The sequence below is a fragment of the Carcharodon carcharias genome, chromosome 4 (genome assembly GCF_017639515.1).
Source record: "Carcharodon carcharias isolate sCarCar2 chromosome 4, sCarCar2.pri, whole genome shotgun sequence".
Lineage (NCBI taxonomy): Eukaryota > Metazoa > Chordata > Chondrichthyes > Lamniformes > Lamnidae > Carcharodon > Carcharodon carcharias.
The window spans coordinates 85,378,606-85,400,729 of NC_054470.1; the positions used below are offsets into that span (position 1 = coordinate 85,378,606).

Here is a 22,124-nt window from a genome sequence, read left to right on the forward strand (position 1 = left end):
CCAGATGAAAAGGATGCCTGGCATGTGTGTGTGTGTGGTGAATGGTGCAATGGATGGGATGAGGACATGATCTGCAGGGGAGATGAAATGTGTGTGAGAGAGTGAATGGTGGTGTCTCTTGAACTGGCAGTGAGCGAGATCCCTGTGGATGTGTGATGGGTTTATGTGTGTGTGAACTGAGGGTGATGAGAAGAATGACTTACCCTGGTGGAAGGGAGGAGATCATTCATCCTCTTTCGGCACTGGGTAGCTGTCCACCACTGCCATCGCCTCCCATGCTGGATTTGTCACCTTGCTTGCTGCTTATCACCCAGAGTGGGGGTAGAGGACTTCACGATGGGCCAGAGGGCGGTATCACTAAATTTGGGGACAGCATGTTTCCTCCCTTTGACAGCCATGACTTTGCAGTAGCTTCCAGTCCCTTTTGAGAGTGCTAGCTCTGTGCATGGGTGCCCTTTAAATATGACACCCAAATTACTGAAAGCCTGAGGAAATGGTGAGGTGGGCGAAACAGGCCACCCTGCTAGCAATCCAGCATGTTATCTGATTAGGCGGGATGCGTCGAGAATGTGATAAAAACCTGCTATTGCAGCCGGTGGGGCAATAAGTCCTTTTTCCCAGCCACTACCGCACTTTGTGCAAACCTGGGACGATTCTGCCCTGTGGAGAGGGATGGAGAGAGTGAGTGTTTTTGGGTGGGCAGCTACAGGTGAAAGGGAGGGAGAGAGCGAGTGAGAGTGTGTCTGGCTCACTCCCAGCCTTAGGATTCTCAGTGGGTAAGGGTCAGTGAATCCCTGAGGCTGGAAGTGAGCTGGTCACATACGCTCGCACCCTCGTACACTCGAATGGTCATTTTTATTAATTACTCTTTTTTAAAATAATCAGTTTATTGCTTTGACATTGCTTCATTTTTGTTCAGAAAGCTGTTTATTTCCTTCATTCTCAACTTTTTTTTTTGGAATTCTTGTATCTGTCTGACATTTGCTCATTAGCCTCTTGAGTGAGAAAGAAATGCAAATGTGGCCGCCCACTCAAAGTTTGGACAAGCCTGGTTTAAATCTATCAATATATGATTTGATGATTCTATGTGTCAGACATGAGGTAGCTTGTTCCTATAACACTAAGAGCGTATATCATGCATGTTTTGTCTTCTGGGAATTCTTAATTAAACACAATTGCTTTTTTTTTACTTAATTGAATTTACAATTTGAATGTTCACCAAGTTTCTTGGTGATTTAAAAGGAAGTAAAGAGTGTGAGTGAAAAGATCTACTTCACCCAGTCCAATTCCTTTTCTTCATCAAACAAGAGTGCAGGACAGCAATATTTGTGCGATCTCAGTGATGCAGTATTCAAGAATCATAGCAGAATTAGATTAGACTAGCTGGAATATTAATGGTGTGATGATTGAATGGAGAGTGGGATATTAAAGGGTATGAGGAGTGAATAAAGAGTGGACTATAAGCTAGATGGGGTATTAAAGGCTTCCAGAGTGAATACTTTAGTGGGACTGGACTATCTGAGATAATAATGCAAGTGGGGACTGAATGGGAAACTGGAATTAAAATATCTGAGACATGAAAAGCCACAGGAACTGAATAAAAGGGTGGTATTAGAGTAACTGGGACAATAGGGGTTTGGGAGAGTGGGATTAGACTAAGTGGAATATTAAAGGATTCAGGAAGTGGTTATTTGAATGGGAGTAAACTAAATTAAAAGGTATGAATGGGAGAGTGATCTTAGATTACATTAGATGTTAAAGAACATGGAGAGTGAGTGGGAGAACAGGGTTCAATTAGGTGGGGAATTAAGACATAAAGGGAGTGAATTGGAGAATGTCATTAGATTGGATGGGATGTAAAATGGTACGGTGAGTAAACAGAAGTTTTCATTTAGATTAGACGGGATGTTAAACAATTTGGGAAAGTGGAATTAGATGAGGTTGGGTTTATTTTGTGACAATAATAACCATGGGTCAATATGTCTGTATTTACAGGTACAATCATGATGACTCTGAGACAATGCACGATGATGTCATCTTTTCAGCGATGGATGGCTCAAATTCAGCTGAAAGTGTTCTAGAAATAAAGGTCAGTGGGGAAAAATGGATAATTGTCAAGAGAGAGTAGTCAAAAACTCCTAGTACTTAGATTATTTTTCCCATGTTATACAATATAGGAGACAAAATTATCTATTTTTTAAATGTTTCTGGCAACTGGTGTTTAAGATACAAGTTTATTTGTTGAATTTCAGATTTAAAATTTTTTTAGTTACATAATTACCTCCAGGATGCTGAATTTCCTTGATTATTGCATTGGACTTTTTGCAGCCTTTCTTATTTCATAAACAACACTGTCTGTTTAAACACCTTTAGTAAGCTCAATCTTCCTTTTCTTCTTCACTTTCATGCTCTTAGGAAATCCATTTCTTCCACTGCTTTGCATCAAGGAGATTCTGCTTTAGTTTGCTTCCATGACAAAGACCTGACTCACAAATTCCTTCCATGGTTTGAGAACTGGCAAGGTTGGATGGGAAGCTCCCATACATTGCTAGATGTGAACCCATTATTCTGAGATTGGAATTCTTTTCTCTCCTTGTCAGGGCAGCGTGTTTAATAGTGATTGCTAATTGTTACTTTATTGCCCTTAACTCTACTCACATTGTTTCAATCTTGTTCCCTTATGCAGTTGTGTTTATCTTTTTAAATAGCTTCCAAAAAGTTAACAACTAATTTTTAAAAATACCTGAAAACAATCCACTCCTCTGTCTGGTTCTTTCATTGCAAAATGTTCAACACCATCGACAACCTGGCGGCTACAATTGACCGGAATCTGAATTGGACTAGCCATATAAATATTGTGGCTACAAGAGCAGGTCAGAGACGAGGAGCGGAAATTTTCGTGCCCGCTGGCATCGGGCGTGCTCGGTGGCGTGAGCAGACAATAGGGTGAGAAGGCCAGAAAACAGTTTCACGGTGTCATGAAACAAGTTTGCAATCATCCACTCAGCCCATCGATGGTGGGCCACATTTCCTGCCATCGGATGTTGGGAACCTCATTGTAATACATCTGCATATCATTACGAAGCCAGCCTACCGGAATCAGCCCCCCCTCAGTGGATCATCCACCCTGATTGCACGTCGAAGTGTTTCATAACAGCATAGGCACTTGGCAGGCTGCCCTTTGAGGGGAACAAGGAGGTGAGTACACAGTAACGTTGCGTAGCACTCACCCGGGTCGCCTGTTGGACTTCAAGGTTGAGGTGCAATAGGATTCGGGGAGCAAGGGCTACCCTGTGGCTGAGGCGACTTGGAAGTGGGGGCAAGGGCTGCCCTATGGTTGAAGGTAGTACACAAGCACGTGTTGGGAGTGGGGTAGGGAAGTGGCCAAGCATTAGGGAAACCTTGTATGAGGTGACCATTCCTCTGCGGCTGAGACAGTTCAGACACAGCCACATTGACAAGTGTGGAGTCGGGCCTCTAGCTTATCTGCCCACTCAAGCAATGCAAACACATGAAAGTGCCACCATGGGCTCCAGAGCTTTTCACTCCCTGGGCACAGACTACAAACTAATGAGTGTTTTAGTGGACTGCAGAACAGCTGGATGACTGGGCACATTGCACAATCTCCTTGCTAATGCTGGCTGTGGAGCAATCACTGGTGGAAATGCTCACAGCCCCTTGCAGTGTTATCATCTCATTTTGGACTAGTCTCCCCCATGGTTCAAGCTAACAGCGCAGCCCAGCAATGTGAGTTTGGAGAAACCTGCATCTGAGCTGAGAGCACAGCATGCAATCCAATGGGCAAAGCTGCCGCCAATCGGCCAGGTGGACTGGAACAGAGGTTGTTGGGGTTTCGGGCAGCCATGAAGCGCACTAAACTCTGACCATCCAAGTGGTGGCCAGCACTCTCCAAGGTGCATTAAGGGGCCTTCAGACTTAACCAAGTGAGGTTCTTAGTATCCCCAAGCTAACCAATGTGTTTCTCTCTTTCATCCTGCAGGAGGAATACATCAGGATCATTGAGCCTGGTGAATGAGCTGTATGCCTCGTGGTGTAGAGAGAGCGGAGACGACAGAGAAGAGAGTGACTGAGGCATCTGGCTGCACAGAGGGAGGAGCAGCAACCTCAGGAAGAAGGGGTAGTTGGGGTTCCTGCACACACCTCTAAAGAGCCACAGTGAGCCATCGCTGGTCAGCGCTTAGCTGGACCCAGGGTCTATAGACGCTGTCTTTCATTCCTGCGGATGACCGAAAACCAGTGCTGCCGAAGACTGCGCGTGTCTAGGGAACTGGTCGGTCACATCTGCCAGCTACTGCAGAGACATGGAGGGCATCCACTGCCAGTGGCCTTGAAAGTGAATGTGGTACTCAATTTCTACACTAGTGGCTCCCTTCAGGGCTCCACAGGTGACCTCTGAGGGACATCACAAACCTCCACCTACAAATGCATCCATGAGGTCACGGAAGCCATCTTCGTGAGGGCACACAACTTTGTGCATTTCGCCTGGGACCAGGACAGCCAGGATGCAAGAGCGATTGGATTCACTCAGATCTCGGGTTTCCCCACAGGTTCAGGGTGCGATCGATTGCACTCATATGGTGCTCAGATCTCCGTCACAGCATGTGGTGAACTACATCTACCGGAAAGGGTTCCATTCACTGAACGGGCAGTTAATATGCGACCACCACAAATGCATCCTGCAGGTTTGTGCACGGTTTTTAGGGAGGTCCACGACTCCTACATTCTCAGTCGGTCACAGATCCCTGACGTCTTCCAGGGTCCACAGAGGCTGCAGGGTTGGCTCCATTGGGATGCTGAAAATGAGGTTCCAGTGCCTGGACCAGTCTGGTAGAGCCCTGGAATATAGTTCACAGAGGGTGTCATGCACCATCATTGCCTGCTGTGCCCTTTACAACCTGGCGCAGCAACAGGGAGAGGAGCTGGCTGAGGAGGAGATGGAGGAGCTGGAGGTCTCTTCCAATGAGGAGGATGTCGAGGGTGAGGTCGTCGAAGCTGACGATGATGGGGATGAGGCCCTCGCACATGCCAGACGAGGCAGACATGCTTAGGAGACCCTCATAGCTGCTAGATTTGTGGAGGATGGTGACGACATGCAGTGAGGAGACCATTGATTCCTCACATTGCATCTATGAGCATTTGACTCCAGTCTGGCTTATGGCAGTGCATGTATCCTCCATGATAATGCTCCTGTCATGGAGCCGCAGTGGAGGCCTGAATAGTCACTCGATTGCAGTGAGAACACTCCATATATCTTCACATAGCCTCTGAGAATATCTGACTCCTGTCTGGCCGAGGGCAGCTCGCTTGCGCTCTATGATCAGGATCATATCATGGAGACGCAGCCAGGAAATTTGAAAGTACCTGATCCTTTGTCCGCATTCAGCAACTGACCCCTTCAGGAGAACAGCGTCACTGGTCACAGATGCTGAAGAGATGGGGGAAAGCCCCACATTAAAGGTCCTGCGAGTACACAGAGAGAATGACAGAACTCTGTGATCCCTGCCCACGACATTCTGGCAGCAATGACAAGCACTGTCGAGGTCCAGGCATCAGTAATGTGTCCAGGTAATTATTAAATTTATTAAATAGTTCTAGAAATGGCAGTTGCTGGGGTGAAGTGCTTCACCTGTGGGATATGGGAGATCTGTGACGCTTCAAGTGTCCCGGAAAACTACATCTGCAGGAAGTGTACCCAATTGCAGCTCCTCACAGACCGCATGGATCGGTTGGAACAGCAGTTGGATGCACTTAGGAGCATTCAGGTGGTGGAAAGCATCATTGACTGGAGTTTTACAGATGTAGTCAAAATAAAGGTACAGACAGATAGATGGGTGACCGCTAGAAGGGGCAGGCAGCCAGTGCAGAAATCCCCTGTGGCTGTCCCCCTCTCTAACAGGTATACCATTTTGGATACTGCTGGGCGGGGGAATGACCTATCAGGGGAAATCAACAGCAGCAGCCAGAGCAGTGGCACCACGGCTGTCTCTGTTGTTCAGCAAGGTGGTGGGGGGGTGGGGTGTCAAAGCACAGAAGAGCAATCGTCATAGGGAACTCTATAGTCAGGGGCTCAGATAGGCGCTTCTGTGGTCGTGAAAGAGACACCAGGATGGTATGTTGCCTCCCTGGTGCCAGGGTCCAGGATGTCTCTGATCGAGTAAGGGACATTCTGAAGGGGGAGGGAGAACAGCCAGAGGCCGTGGTACACATTGGTACTAACGATATAGGCAGGAAGAGTGACGAGGTCCTGCAGCGGGAGTTCAGGGAGTTAGGCAGAAAGTTAAAAAAACAGATACAGAATTACCTGGAAAAACTCAGCAGGTCTGGCAGCATCAGCGGAGAAGCAGTTTTTTGTTTTTATTTAAGTTAAAAAACAGGATCTCTAGGGATTACTCCTTATGCCACATGCCACTGAGGCTAGAAATAGGAAGATAGTCCAGCTGAACATGTGACTGAACAGATGGTGTAGGAGGGAGGGTTTCCGATATCTCGATCATTGGGATCTCTTCCAGGGCTGGTGGGACTTGTACAAGAAGGACGGGTTGCATCTAAACTGCATGGGCACCAATATCCTGGCTGCGAGGTTTACTAGTGTCACTTGGGAGGGTTTAAACTAGTATGGCAGGGGGTGGGAACCAGAGCAAAGGTCAGCAGGTGAAATAAAGGACTGGGAACCAGTGAATATGGCCAGTAGGACTAAGGGGAAGGGCAGGCAGGGAGAAATTACTGAACATAGTGGGACTGGGGGTCTGAAATGCATTTGTTTAAATGCGACAAGTGTAACAGGCAAGGCAGATGAGCTTAGAGCTTGAATTAGTACTTGGGACTATGATGTTATTGTTATTACAGAAGGATGGACAGGATTGGCAGATAAACGTTCCAGGATTTAGATGTTTCAGGCAGGATAGAGAGGGATGTAGAAGAGGTGGGGAAGTTGCACTGCTGGTTAAGGGGAATATCACAGCTGTACAACAGGAGGACTCCACGGAGGGCTCATGCAGCGAGGCTATATGGGTAGAGCTCCGGAATAGCAAGGGTGCAGTCACAGTGTTGGGGGTTTACTATAGGCCTCCCAATTGCCGGCAGGAGATTGAGGAACAGTTATTTAGGCAGATTTTGGTAAGATGTAAAAGCAATAGGGTTGTTGTGGTGGGTGATTTTAACTTTCCCTATATTGACTGGGAATCACTTAGTGCTAGGGGTTTGGATGGTGCAGAATTTGTAAGGTGCATCCAGGAGGGCTTCCTGAGACAATATGTAGATAGTCTGACTAGGGAAATGGCAATACTGCACCTGGTATAAGGGAATGAACCTGGCCAGGTGATCGAAGTTTCAGTAGGAGAGCATTTCGGGAAAAGTGACCATAATTCAGTAAGCTTCAAGATACTGGTGGATAAGGATAACAGGAATCCTCGGTGCTTAACTGGGGGAAGGCTAATTATAACAATATTAGGCTGAGGAATCTAGACTGGAGGCGGATGTTTGAGGGCAAATCAACAACTGACGTGTGGGGGGCTTTTTAAACGTCAGTTGATAAGAATTCAGGACCGGCATGTTCCTGCTAGGACGAAGGATAAGTATGGCAAGTTTCAGGAACCTTGGATAATGAAAGATATTGTGAGATTAGTCAAAAAGAAAAGGGAAGCATTTGTAAGGGCTAGAAGGCTGGGAACAGATGAAGCCCGTGGAGAAAACAAAGTAAGTAGGAAGAAACTTAAGCAAGGAGTCAAGAGGGCTAAAAGGGGTCATGAAAAGTCACTGGCAACCAGGATTCAGGAAAGTCCCAAGGCCTTTTGTACATATGTAAAGGCCAAGAGGGTGGCCAGGGAAACGGTAGGCCCACTCAGGGACAGAGGTGGGAATCTGTGTGTGGAGCCAGAAGAAATGGGAGAGATACTGAATGAATACTTCTCATCAGTATTCACCAAAGAGAAGGACTTAGCAGTCGATTTGTCAAGGGAAGAGTGTGTAGATAGCCTGGATCATGTTGAGATCAAAAAAGAGAAAGTGTTAGGCGTCTTGAAGAATATTAAGGTGGATAAGTCCCCAGGGCCAGATGGGATCTACCCCAGAGTACTGAGGGATACAAGGGAGGAGATTGCTGGGGCCTTGACAGAAATCTTTGTATCCTCACTGGCTACGGGTGGGGTCACAGAGGACTGGAGAATGGCCAATGTTGTTCCATTATTTAAGAAGGGTAGCAGGGATAATCCAGGAAATTACAGGCTGGTGAGCCTTATGTCAGTGGTAGGGAAATTATTGGAGAAGATTCTTCGTGACAGGATTTACTACCATTTGGAAGCAAATGGGCGTATTAGTGAGAGGCAGCATGGTTTTTGAAGTCTCACTAACTTGATTGAGTTTCTCGAGGAAGTGACAAAGATGATCGACGATGGAAGGACAGTGGATGTTATCTACATGGATTTCAGTAAGGCCTTTGACAAGGTCCCTCATGGCAGACTGGTACAGAAGGTAAAGTCGCACGGGATCAGAGGTGAGCTGGCAAGATGGATACAGAATTGGCTTGGTCGTAGAAGACAGAGGGTAGTAGTGGAAGGGTGCTTTTCTGAATGGAGAGCTGTGACTAGTGAAGTTCCGCAGGGATCAGTGCTGGGACCTTTGCTGTTTGTAGTATACATAAATGATTTGGAGGAAAATGTAACAGGGCTACTTAGTAAGTTTGCAGACGACACCAAGTTTGGAGGAATTGCAGATAGTGAAGAGGATTGTCAAAGGATACAACTGGATATAGATCGGTTGGAGCCTTGGGCGGAGAAATGGCAGATGGAGTTTAATCTGGACAAATGCAAGGTAGTGCCTAATACAGGCAAGAATTATACAGTAAATGGAAGAACCCTTAAGTGCATCGACGGGCAGAGGGATCTGGGTGTACAAGTCCACAGGTCACTGGAAGTGGCAACTCAGGTGGATAAGGCAGTCAGGAAAGCATATAGCATGCTTGCCTTCATTGGCAGGGGTATTGAGTATAAAAGCTGGGAAGTCATGCTGCAGCTGTATAGAACCTTGGTTAGGCCACACTTGGAATATTGCGTGCAATTCTGTTCACCACATTACCAGAAGGATATGGAGGCATTGGAGGGGGTGCAGAGAAGGATTACCAGGATGCTGCCTGGTCTGGAGGTTATTAACTATGAGGAGAGGTTGGAGAAACTTGGATTGTTCTCACTAGAGCGACGGAGATTGAGGGGCGACTTGATAGAAATTTACAAAATTATGAGTGGCATGGACAGAGTAGATTGTCAGAAGCTTTTTCCCAGGGTGGAAGAGTCAATTACTCGGGGACATAGACTTAAGGTGAGAGGAGAAAACTGTAGAGATGTGCGGCGCAAGTGTTTTTTACGCAGAAGGTAGTGAGTGTCTGGAATTCGCTGCCAGAGGAGGTGGTGGAAGCAGGTACGATAGTGGTGTTTAAGAGGCAGCTTGACAAGTACATGAATAGGAAGGGAATCGAGGGATACAGACCCCGGAAGTGCAAAATGTTTTAGTTGACAGGCAATATGATCGGCGCAGGCTTGGAGGGCCGAAGGGCCTGTTCCTGTGCTGTACTTTTCTTTGTTCTAGTGTGAGGCCAGGTCAGCACTTTTGTCTGAAGACTGCACCAAGCACAGAGAAGGGTCGCAAGACTGCAGTACCTGCCTTTATCATGTGCAGAAAAGTTTACATCTGAGTGACACAAACAATGCTCAATAGAACAAGGAGCCATAGGCAGGGAGACATTCTTGAGAGTTTATTTACAGGAGCAAATATTATGTACCAGTGATTAACACCTGTGCCCAGGCTGTGCAATTACATAATCTTTGGCTTGGCCTAAATAGCCAAGTGGTTATGGTACTGGGTTTGTAACCGCAAGATCAAGAGTTCAAATCTCACAATGGCAAACTATGAAACAATGTAACTTCATCTGAAAAACAGATGGAAACGGGTTTGTACTCAAAAGAGTTACATAATCTTTGGCTTGGCCTAAATAGCCAAGTGGTTATGGTACTGGGTTTGTAACCGCAACACCCGGTGCGGAAGGGGGTCGGGAAGGAGGAGGACCTCCTCGTGAACCTGCTCCTGGGCCTGGCCAAGTTGGCCATTAACAGGTCCAGGCAGCGGGCGATCGACGGGGGAGTCCCGCCTGATTGTTTGTCCCTCTTCCGCGGCTACGTTCGCTGCCGGATGTCCCTGGAGAGGGAGCACGCGGTGTCTGCTGACACACTTGAGGCCTTCCGTGCTCGGTGGGCACTGCGGGGACTGGGGTGTTTTGTTGACCCCTTTAATCACATTTTGATTTAAAGTTTGTAAGGTTCCTTTAAATTTTTGTCCTTGGTTTTACAGCTGACCTGACTTAGGGGCTGTGCCTGATTTATCCCAATTTTGTTGATTTGGTTTAATTGTTTTCATTTAAAAGATTATCAAGAGTTCAAATCTCACAATGGCAAACTATGAAACAATGTAACTTCATCTGAAACAGATGGAAACGGGTTTGTACTTGAAAGAGTTACATCTTCTAGCTTGGCCTAAATAGCCAAGTGGTTATGGTACTGGGTTTGTAACCCCAAGATCAAGAGTTCAAATTTCACAATGGCAAACTGTGAAACAATGTAACTTCATCTGAAACAGATGGGAACGGGTTTGTACTCGAAAGAGTTACATAATCTTAACTTTTTTAACCTTGCTACTACGTTCTGGTGCTCCCTGGACATCCACAGCGGAAGTGGAGGCAGCCTGCTGACTGCCACACCCTTTCTGTAATGACCTTGGTGGGTGTCTTCTGGAGGGCTGAGAGCTGGAGGGCATTGGCCTGCTATCGGGGTCCTGCTGTATGGCAATGGCAGCCTCCTTGGCCTGTGGAGCTGGAGCTGTTGAGGGCACAGGAAGAGGGAATTAGGATGGGTCGGACACTCCCAACTGGGTAGATAGTCCAAAGGTGGGGGGGGAGGTACATCAGTTGATCCTCCTCCCTTTGGATGCCCGACAGCCCCTGGCTGACTCCTTGAGAAGAAGAGTTAGCTGGAGTGAGATTGGGCTGCCCTGCACCCCTCCCACATAAACGCTTTTGGAGACCAACTGTCAGCGATGGAGTTTAGCCCGCGTAGCAGTGCAGGAATGATGTCCTGGACCAAGTCTATCCTACCAGTGTTGACCTTGGTGTGTTGGCATGCCGGCACTATCACCTCATCCTGAAGGTGGATGGACTCCTCCATCGTGCCTTGCAATCTGAGGAGTGCAGCTGACGTCCCTTCCTGATGTTCCCGAGCTTGCTTTTTGCAGCTCCAGCAATTCTGACATGACTGAGTCCAGAGGCTTGTCATCTGAGTTGCATTCAGCAAATTTCTAGCCTCCTGCAGCCCTTCAAGTGCCAGGGACCTGGGAAGTCCCTTCCTCTGCCACATCATCCACAGCATGGTTGTCTGATGGATGTTGCACTGCTGGACCCTCACTTGGTAGAGTACCGCCGACCTCATTGTAAGTACAGGACCAGTCCAGATCCTCGCTGGCCAGCTGGATGGCTTTGTTTTCAAAGTCTGTGAGGACCTTGATTTCAGGCATTCCCTCCAACAGCCTGCAACCTCTCCCATTTGTTGTGTGCCAGCTTGCCCTGCATGAATAGAGATGGAGAGTGTGTAAGCAGGATGCCTGCCAGGCCAGATGATAAGTATGCCTGGCATGTGTGGGTGGTGAGTGGTCCCATGGACGGGAAGAGGACAATGACGTTGTGTGTGAGAGAGTGAATGGTGATGTCCCTTGAACTGGAAGTGGATGAGGGCCCTGTGGATGTGTGATGGGTTTGTGAGTGTGTGAGGTGAAAGCAGTGAGAAGAGTGACTTACCCTGGAGGAATGGAGGAGATCATTCATCCTCTTGCAGCACTGGGTGGCTGTCATCTTTTGCAGGGCATTAACTCTGACCACTGCTGCCACCAAGCTGGATTGGTGATATTATGACCGTTGCAGTTGGTAAAGCGGAGTTATTTCAAAATCCCAGAGGGAAACTTTAAACAACTGTCATTACCAATAATTTTAAGTGTTATGTTTGAGATGCGACTCTAAACACAGGAATAGACCACTAGTTCTCAATGTTTTACATTAAGCTAAATGAAATATTTTATTAATTACACAGGTTAAATGTATACACATGGCTACAAATTACAACAATCGTAACTTTTAACAAACTCCCAAACTAATCCAATTTCTCCCCATATCCTTTGACTCCTTTCGCCCCAAGAGCTATATCGAACTCCTTCTTGAAAACATACAATATTTTGGCCTCAACTACTTTCTGTGGTAGCGAATTCCACAGGCTCACCACTCTCTGGGTGAAGACATTTCTTCTCATCTCACTCCTAAATGGTCTACCCCGTATCCTCAGACTATGACCTCTGTTCTGGACTCCCCCACTATTAGGAACATCCTTCCTGCATCTATCCTGTCTAGTCCTGTTAGAATTTTATAGGTTTCTATGAGATCCCCTCTCATTCTTCTGAACTCCAGTGAATATAATCCTAACCAACTCAATGTCTCCTCATATGTCAGTACCGCCAACCCAGGAATCAGCCTGGTAAACCTTCGCTGCACTCCCTCAATAGCAAGAACATCCTTCCTCAGATAAGGAGATCAAAACTGCACACTATATTCCAGGTGTGGTCTCACCAAGGCCCTGTATAATTGCAGCAAGACATCCCGGCTCCTGTACTCGAAACTTCTTGCTTTGAAGGCCAACATACCATTTGACTTCTTTACCACCTGCTGCATCTGCATGCTTACCTTCAGCGATTGTTGTACAAGGACACCCAGGTCTCATTGCACATTCCCCTCTATCAATTTATGGCCACTCAGATAATAATCTGCCTTCCTGCTTTTGCTACCAAAGTGGATAACCTCACATTTATCCACATTGTACTGCATCTGCCATGCATTTGCCCACTCACTCAGCTTGTCCAAATCACACTGAAGCATCTCTGCATCCTCCTCACAGCTCACCCTCCCACCCAGCTTTGTGTCATTAGCAAATTTAGTTCCCTCATCTAAATCATTAATATATATTGTGAACATCTGGGATCCCAGCACTGATCCCTGCAGTACCCTACTGCCTGCCATTCGGGAAAAGGACCCGTTTATTCCTATTCTTTGTTTCCTGTCTGCCAACCAGTTTTCTATCCATCGCAATCAACCCCCAATCCCATGCGCTTTAATTTTACACGCCAATCTCTTATGTGGGACTTTGTTGAAAGCCTTCTGAAAGTCCAAATAAACCACATCCATCATGCTCCCCCTCACTAACTCTACTAGTTACATCCTTGAAAAATTCCAGTAGATTTGTCAAGCATGATTTCCCTTTCGTAAATCCATGCTGACTCTGTCCGATTCTGCCACTGTTTTCCAAGCGCTCAGCTATTAAGTCATTTATAATGGATTCTAGAATTTTCCCCACTACTGGCGTCAGACTGACTGGACTATAATTCCCTGTTTTCTCTCTACCTCCCTTTTTAAATAGCAAGGTTACATTAGCTACCCTCCAATCTGTAGGAACTGTTCCAGAGTCTATAGAATCTCGGAAGATGACCACCAATACATCCACTGTTTCTAGAACCATTTCTTTAAGTGCTCTGGGATGTAGATTATCAGGCCCTGGGGATTTATCGGCCTTCAATCCCATCAATTTCACCAACACCATTTCCCTACTAATACTTATTTCTTTCAGTTCCTCCCTCCCAATAAACCCTGTGTTCCCCAACAATTCTGTTATGTTATTTTTGTTCCCCTTTGTGAAGACAGAACCACAGACTCATCCACATCTGCAACCAGTTCGAACTGGCCTCAGGAGCCAAAGTAAACCGTGGGAAGAGCGAAGCCATGATCTTTGGGAACTGGGCTGACCGATCATTTGTCCCTTTCACCGTCAGGGCTGACGGCCTGAAGGTGCTGGGGATATGGTTCGGAGGGACCAGAGCATGCGTTAGAAAATGGAAGGAGCGTGTGTCTATGGTGCAAAGTATAGACCCACATATGCTCAGCAGTTAGTAGCCATGTTGAAGGTTTTATTTAAATCTCCTCAACAGAGAGGGCAGTGTAACAGAATGCTCAGCTCTCACAATTTAATAAATACACTTAAAAAAAACTTATACCTTAAAATGTTGAATGGTACATATTCATAATTTCCATGAATATACTCTGACTAAACCAATATCAACGCCTAAAATTTAACAGGTTGGGTTGCATATTTATTTTTACTGTTAACACAACCAAAATATATATGACTGATATTACCAGATTAATTTACATGTTGAAGAAAAAGTTTTTCTTGACACCAGTATGTCTCTAAAAAAAATATCATTTGACATGAAGTAATGAGATGAATGATTTTTTTTTCTTCCTTCCTACATTTTTTCTATTCTTTTTATGGATTGTGGACATCACTGGCTGAGCTTGCATTTTTTTGTTCATCCCTAATTGTCTTTAAGAAGGTGACAGCGTGCCACCTTCTTGAACTACTTTGTCCATCTGATGCAGGTATACCCACAGTGCTGGAAGAAGAGGAGTTCCCAGATTTTAAGCTAGCAACAGTGAAGGAATGCCAATTTAATTCTAAGTCAGGGCCTTCTAACTAGCCTGCCTTGGCAGTTGCCTACCATGTCCTCCTAGTATCTGCCTCAGGAGTTGGCAGGCCCAACTTCATTCTGCACCCAGCCCCTCCCAGAGTGAAAATCTTGTGATTCAGGCACTTTTTACTGAGACACATCTGGAATGTTGGATGAAGAACCCCAGATTTTCCAATCTATCTAAGAAACTATAAGGCGGATTTGTCCCAGATTTGCACTAAGTGCGGTAGTGGGCGGAGAAAGGAATGTTCTACCCACTGACCGCAATGGCGGCTTCTCATGCCATATTGTCCCCATCCTGCCTCATTAATCATGCATTCCCGAGGAACACACTGTTCCACTGCCCTTCTGGCTCCGATCTCCCACCACGCCGTCATCTCACTGCTTCATCACGTTCAGTCATGCGCACACCTCTCACTGCTTCCAGCCCAGGACTGCTACACAGATGGCGTTGCCCTGAAAGGTAAGAAGACTGCAGCCCCAGGTTTAGTGATGCACCCCTTGAGAGCCTTTTGGATGCCATGGATGTCCTGTACCCCGGCTCTGGCTGCAGGAGGGGCTGCAACATTACCACTGCAGCTTGGTAGACGATGGCAGTGGTGATCAGTGCCAATGCTGCACTGAAGAGGTTAGTCATCCAATGCAGGAACAGGATGAATGATCTCATCCGTGCTGCCAGGGTATGGCAACCATCTCATCACCCTAAACTCTCACACTCAAGCCCATCACACTTTAACTGGCAACTCACTCACTGCTGTCTCAAGGGACATCACCACTTACTCTCTCTCACACTCCCTCATATGTCCATCTGGCCTGATCTCCTGTGGAGACTGCCTCCTCAGCCCTCACCATCTTGAGGCTATTTGCACAGATCAACTTGTCCCCCCATTTGCACACTGGGTTACTCCCTTCCCCAGTGCAGCCCCTGTCCTGCAGCCTCTTCCCTTCCCTGAGGCCACTTCTCCCCCTTCCCCAAGCAAGCCCTAGCCTTGCAGCTGTTGAAAAGCCACCCACATATGACTGATCTGGTAGATAGAGACCTACTTGTGATCCCCTCTAAAAGTGATGTGATGCTGTTTGCGAAGCCTGGTGCTGATGACTGTGAGTGCTGTCACTCATGTACAGTTGTGAACCAACATGCTCAGATGATCCAGCGTGGGTGGATGATTCTGGCAAGCTGGGCTTACAATGATATGCAGATGTATTACAATGAAGCTCCTGACATCCAACAGCAGGAAATGCGTCCCACCACTGATGGACAGCGTGGATGATTGCAAATTGGATTCATGACGTCATGAAACTGATTTTTGGACTTCTTGCCATATTGTCCACTCATTTCGCCAAACATGCCCGACGCCAACAGGCAAGGAAAATTCCACCCATAGTCTCTCACCCTGGAACTATTCTAATAAATCTCTTCTGCACCCTCTCAAAATCCTTCACATCCTTTCTAAAGTGCATTGCCCAGAATTGTGGCCAAACCAGTGTTTTATAAAGGTGCATCATAACTTGTTTGCTTTTGCACTCTATGCTACTATTTATGAGGCCTGGGACTCCTGTGTCTTTTTAACCATTTTCTCAACCTGTCCTGCAGCTTCAATGGTTTGTGTACATATACCCCAGGTCCCTCTGCTCCTGCACCTGTTTTTAGTATTATATCCTTTACTTTATATAGTCTCACCTCCTTCTTCCTATCAAAATGTATCATTTTGCATCTCTCTGTATTAAATTTCATCTGCCACACAACTGCTTATTCCACCAGCTTGTCTGTATCTTTGTTAAGTTTATCACTATCCTCTACAGTCCCCAACGCTTTATTCATCCGCAAAGTTTTGCATTGTGCACACAAGTCCAATATCAACACAAGCAGTGTTCCCAGTTGTAGTATAAGGGTCTGGCACATACAGGGTTAATGTGGGACTGCGTACAGTACTGCCCACACAGTGCTGTAAAAAGGCGCATGACCCAAACCCAGGGTCACTGTGGTGTTAAGCAGAGATGGGTTAAGACTTAAGTATAGAGATAGCTCCTAGCCTGTACCCTTTACTGTACATATGGAAATAGTTCTACCTGTGAATAAAGACTTACAGTTAACCTGCTGAAGACTACAAAGACTCCTTCAAGAGACACCATTCTGTAACCGACACCCTCCCAACATGGTGGCAGCTGGGGATTAAAGCTCTCAACCTCGCTAAAATGTTGAAACAAGCTTAGATTCTGGGGGACTAAGAAAAAGCTTTAGTCAAAATTCTGACACCCGAGAGAAGCTTGCAACAGGACCTGAAGCACAAAGAAAATCTGCCAGAAAATGCTCCAGAGGAAAGGCCTGGAAGCTGCAGGCAGAAATTTTACTGCAACAGAAGACTCCATTGAATTTCTCTTGGAAGTCCAGCCTCAGAGACCAGAGTTCGCTGAGCTTGCAAGTGTGAGCTAAGTCTTTTAAAGTTCCAGGCTGCAGCTAGTCCTGAGAACCCTTTACCTAATTCGTGCCAGAGGCGCCATTGAAGGAAAGCCCATTGCTAAATTCCAGGTCACCATTCGGAGACCCAAAGTGTGGTCTCCAAATTCACGAAATAGGAAAAAAGAATTAATTATTTAAAGCTCTTGGGAACTTCATGACTATCCAGCTTGGAAAACAACAAGCATAACTTTAAATTTGAGCACCTCGTTATTTCCTATAGCAAGACGCAGAACAAAAGAAGTTGTCACACAGCCGATCCAGGCAGCCATTGCTAAGAGTCTTTTTCAAGAAGTGCACCATCACCATCATGCAAAAGAAGCATATGTGACGTGAGAAAAAGCTTTTTCACACAAGTAGTGGCTTGGGTCTTGAATGCACTGTCTGGATGTGTGCCCGAGGCATTCATGAGGACATTAGGTTATTATTTTAATAGAAGCAATGTGCGAGGGTATGGGGAAAAGGCAGGGCAATGGCACTAGGTCATTTGGAGAGCTGGTCCAGATACGATGGGCTGAATGGCCTTCTTCTACGCTGTTAAAATTCTGTGATGCTGTGACCATTTTGCGGAGCATGCCAAAACCAAGTGCAGAAATTCCCTGTCTCAGAGCCACCATCACGAAAACTGTGAAAAACCCCAAAGAAACTTTAAAAGACTGAAGGCAGAGCAAAGAAATGAAATCACCTTCCAGCACAATTCTCCAATTTTAAAACCCCTGACATTTCCCAAACTTTTTTTCAAACTTTTAACTCTACAGGAAAGCTTAAAAACAATGGTTAATGCACAGCTATTCTTAAAAGGGTAACAACATTTAAAGCTGTAACTACATAATATTAACTGACTGTGGAGCAAAATTAAAAACTTACCAGATCAGTTTGGACTCTTCCTATTGGATTTGGCTCTTGGATATGTGGCATCCTTGAAAAGTGATTTTTTTACATTACTGGAGTGCATCAGATCTCAATAAAAAAAAAAGGTCAGAGGAAGCTGCGATTATTGCATTTTTATACTGGTTTGGTGATCTTGCAAATCTCATAATCCTAATGCATGGCATTGATGAACCCTCAACCAGCCTCGAGGAACTCTTAACAGCCTTTACGAATATTTTAATTTTCAAGTTGAGGAGAGTACAGAGCTTAAAAAGAGCCATTGAAAACCTCCAGCAAAATGATGACATGATAAAAGACAATACCCTAATAAATCACAGGAGGGTGCCAGAGAGGCAGAGAACTTGCCAGAAGTCATAAAGGGATACATTTTTAAAGACCCTGATATATTTCCAACCTGTACCTGCAGCTGGCAGTGAACAACAAGGATAAAACCCAGCAACAAGTGGAGCAAGGAAAAGCAGAAGTAAAATCAGAAAATGTCCATATCAAAGTTGAACTGGAAGATTTGAAACGCAAAATTCAAGCTAAGTATATACCTTTGAAAACGCACAATAAACTAAAGTCTTCAATGAGCCAAAGTGTTTGCGATCTGAACAAACAAACCTCAGAGATGTCACCAAGGTACCAGGAGGAAATAATGACCTTCAATTCCATGGTTGGCAAATCGAAGCAGGAGTTGGGAAAACTCAGAATGTTACTTCAGAAAAAGCTGTGTTGGAGCTGTCAGTAGTGACAAAGCAATACACTGAAATGCAGAGTGAGAAGATAAGAGCTGAACAGTTGAAAGAGCAGCTAATTGTCCTTCAGGATCAAATTCAAAAACAGTACATTATTCCATCATGTCGCTGAAGAGTTAAGATTACCTTGAACAGCAGAATGGTGTAACAGCAGAACACGCTCAATAAGACACTGTTAAATTATAAGAAAACCCGATGAAGTTTGGAGCTTCGCAATGAAAAGCAAAACCTGTTAAAGGTCCTTCACACGTTACAGGGATCCCTTAAGTCAGAGTTTGCTCCTCGGGAACATTACAAAGTGAAACAAAATGAATTTAATACCACTCTGAAAGAGCTGAAGAAACAGTTGGCAGAGAAGATTCAGGAATGTTCCTTATTCCAGGAGGAAGCTCAGAAGTATAAGAAAGAGACTGCAGCACTGAAGAAAACAGTTGCACCTTTTGAAGGAACCTTGGAAAATGTAATATATGAAGAGATGAAATCAAGAATGATATATGAAGAAATTAAATCAAGAACATAGAATGGCAAGTGGAGTTGGAAGTTCTCACAAAAGAGCATGAGGTGCTTCAAAAACAATTGGCAGGAGTACAGTTACAGAATGTGAGCTTGAAGGATGGCACAGAGGAATTATACTCTGCCGTACTAGAGAAGCAACTTCCACGCTAGAAAGATTAGTTTGTTAAGGAAAAATGAGAACTAGTCTGGACACTAGAGTGTCACTCACAGAAAGTGGAACACTGAAAGGGAACTTGAAATGCTTAACTGATGAACTTTTACAAATAAATTCAGCAAAGATTAAATTAAAATTTGATGAACTTCAAATAAGCATCATGAGAAATTTCTTGAACAGGAGAAGGAATTGCTGAAGAATCAAAACAGTTGCTTGAATGCAGAATTAATTACCAAAACACTTGAAATTGCTGAACTCAGATCGAATCTGAACAATATGATGGACGAGATGCTTAGTATGGAAGAGCAAATCCAGACTTTTAAAGCAGGCACAGAAAATTCTAAGAAACACCTTGAGGATCTAACAAATGAACAGAGAGTCTAAACACCAGTCAGTGACCAAACAAGAAACATTCTGAACAGGACTGAATGCCCAGGCAAAGTTGTCAAACTTATATAAGAGTTGCGCAAATAACTCTGAGATGAAGCCAACTTAGCTTACCAGAGTAGTTGCTGGGCCGAATGAAAAGACTTGTATGCTGCAAAAACAACTGGAAGAGAAGAAAGTAATCAAAAATTTAGCTAAAATTGTGAACAGGTGTGAATGAAGTTTCATTGTTGAAACGTAAATGTCCAGATCTATCAAAATGGCCCACATAACAAAAGAAGTGAAAGAAGCACCAAAGAGATGAAAACAATATTTGCCCACCCCACAAGAAACAATTTACAATTGCAGCAACCCCTGATCAACGCAACAGCTGAACCCACCAAGTGCGGCTCAACACAAAGGAATGGGGAAAAAAGAATGAAAGAATAGCCAAATGCAAGTCCAGTGTCCAAGTCAAAAACCAGAACCAACAGAGCTTACCACCCCTCTGACAGAACAGCAAACGAGACATGGAAAGGTTATAGGGCCTCCAGGCTGCCTGAATTTGTAAATTCAAGGACTTGAAGGGGGCAGATGTGGCAGTGAGAATCTTGTAATAATGCGCTTTTTTTTTCTTAATTCGTTTGAGGGATGTGGGTATCTATGGTTAGGCCAGCATTTATTGCCCATCCCTAATTGCCCTTGTTCAGGGGGCATTTAAGAGTCAACCACATTGCAATGGGTCTGGAGTCACATGTAGGCCAGACCAGGTAAGGACGGCAGATTCCTTCCCTAAAGGACATTAGTGAGTTAGTGGGTTTTTACGACAATCAGCATTGGTTTCATGGTCATCATTAGACTTTTAATTCCAAATATTTTATTGAATTCAAATTTCACTATCTTCCGTAGCAGGATTCGAACCCAGGTCCCTGGAGCATTACCCTGGGTCTCTGGAATACTGGTCCAGTGAAAATACAACTATGCCATCATTTCCACTTATTTAACATTTATTACAGTAATAGCAATAATGCAGTAATAGCAATAATGTGGTAATGACAATGAAAATGTATGAGACTGATAACAATGTAAGACATGAAGTAAACTATATGGAGTTTATAAACTATATGGAGTTACACACTCCATATGCATTGAATAAATATTTGGGGGGAGGTGTAGTATAAGGGTCTGGCACATACAGGGTTAATGTGGGACTGAGTACAATATCAGCCACACAGTTATGTAAGAACACCCATGACCCAGACCCAGGTGCCAGTGTATTGTTGAGCAGAGACTGGTGAAGCCCTAAGCATGAAGATAGCGCCTAGCTTGTACCCTTTACTCTACATGTGTAAATAGTTCTACTTGTTAATTGAAACTTACAGTTAACCTACTGAAGACTTCTTCAAGGAACACAGTTCTGTAATCAACATGCTCCCAACACTAGTAGTGACCCCTGGGGAATACCTCTGTATAACCTTCTCCACTCTGAAAAACAACCATCCACCACGGCTTTCTGTCTCCTGTCACTTATCCCATTTGTATCCATGCTGCCACTGACCCTTTTATTTGACTGGAAAATTAATGGGACGTAAAGGAAGTGTTTGCAGAGATAGTGAATGTGTTGGTTGTAATTTCCAAAAAATCTGGAAAGGCCCCAGCGGATTGGAAAACCTCATGTAATATCTCTATTTAAGGAAAGATGGAGATAGAAAATAGAAAGCCTTTTAGTATAACATTTGTCAGGAAAAAATTGCTAGAATCCATTATTAAGGAGCTTGTAGCAGCACTTTTAGAAAATCCTAATACAGTCAGGCAGAGTTAACATAGTTTTGTGAAAGAGAAATCATTTTTGACAAATTTATTAGAGTTCTTTGAGGATGTAACAAACAGGGTGGTAAAGGGGAACCAGTAGATGTAGTGTATTTGGATTTCCAAAAGACATTCAACACGGTGCCACAGGATAAGAATTTATGCTGTTGGGGTGATATATTAGCAGGGATCTAGGATTGGCTAGCTGACAGGAAACAAAGAGTTGGGATAACGGCTCTTTTACAGGTTGGCAAACTGTAACTAATGGAGAGCCGCAGAGATCAGTGCTGAGGCCTCAACCATTTATGATCTATGTTAATGACTTGGATGAAGAGACTGACTGTATTGTGGCCAAATTTGCTGATGTTACAAAGATAGGTAAGAAAACAAATTGTGAGAAGGATACAAAGGGCGTCCAGTCCTGTTGGTGGCAGGTGTCATGGCAAGTATGAGCAAACAATATGGCAAGAAGGCCAAAAATTGGTTTCACGCCATCATTAAACCAGTTTGCAATTGTCTCCTCCATCCGTCAACGGCAGGCCGCGTTACCTGTTGCCACACATCAGGAACC

At 44.9% G+C, this 22,124-nt stretch overlaps 1 protein-coding gene across 1 annotated transcript in view; it reads left to right on the plus strand.

The window, feature by feature from the left end:
- The window catches only part of LOC121277230 (FRAS1-related extracellular matrix protein 1-like), a 391,688-nt gene that overhangs the window by 186,702 nt on the left and 182,862 nt on the right, over positions 1 to 22,124 (plus strand). The window contains exon 14 of the mRNA XM_041186416.1: positions 1,996 to 2,089. Coding sequence (XP_041042350.1) covers positions 1,996 to 2,089 — 94 coding nt within the window. The remainder of the gene's footprint in view (positions 1 to 1,995; positions 2,090 to 22,124) is intronic.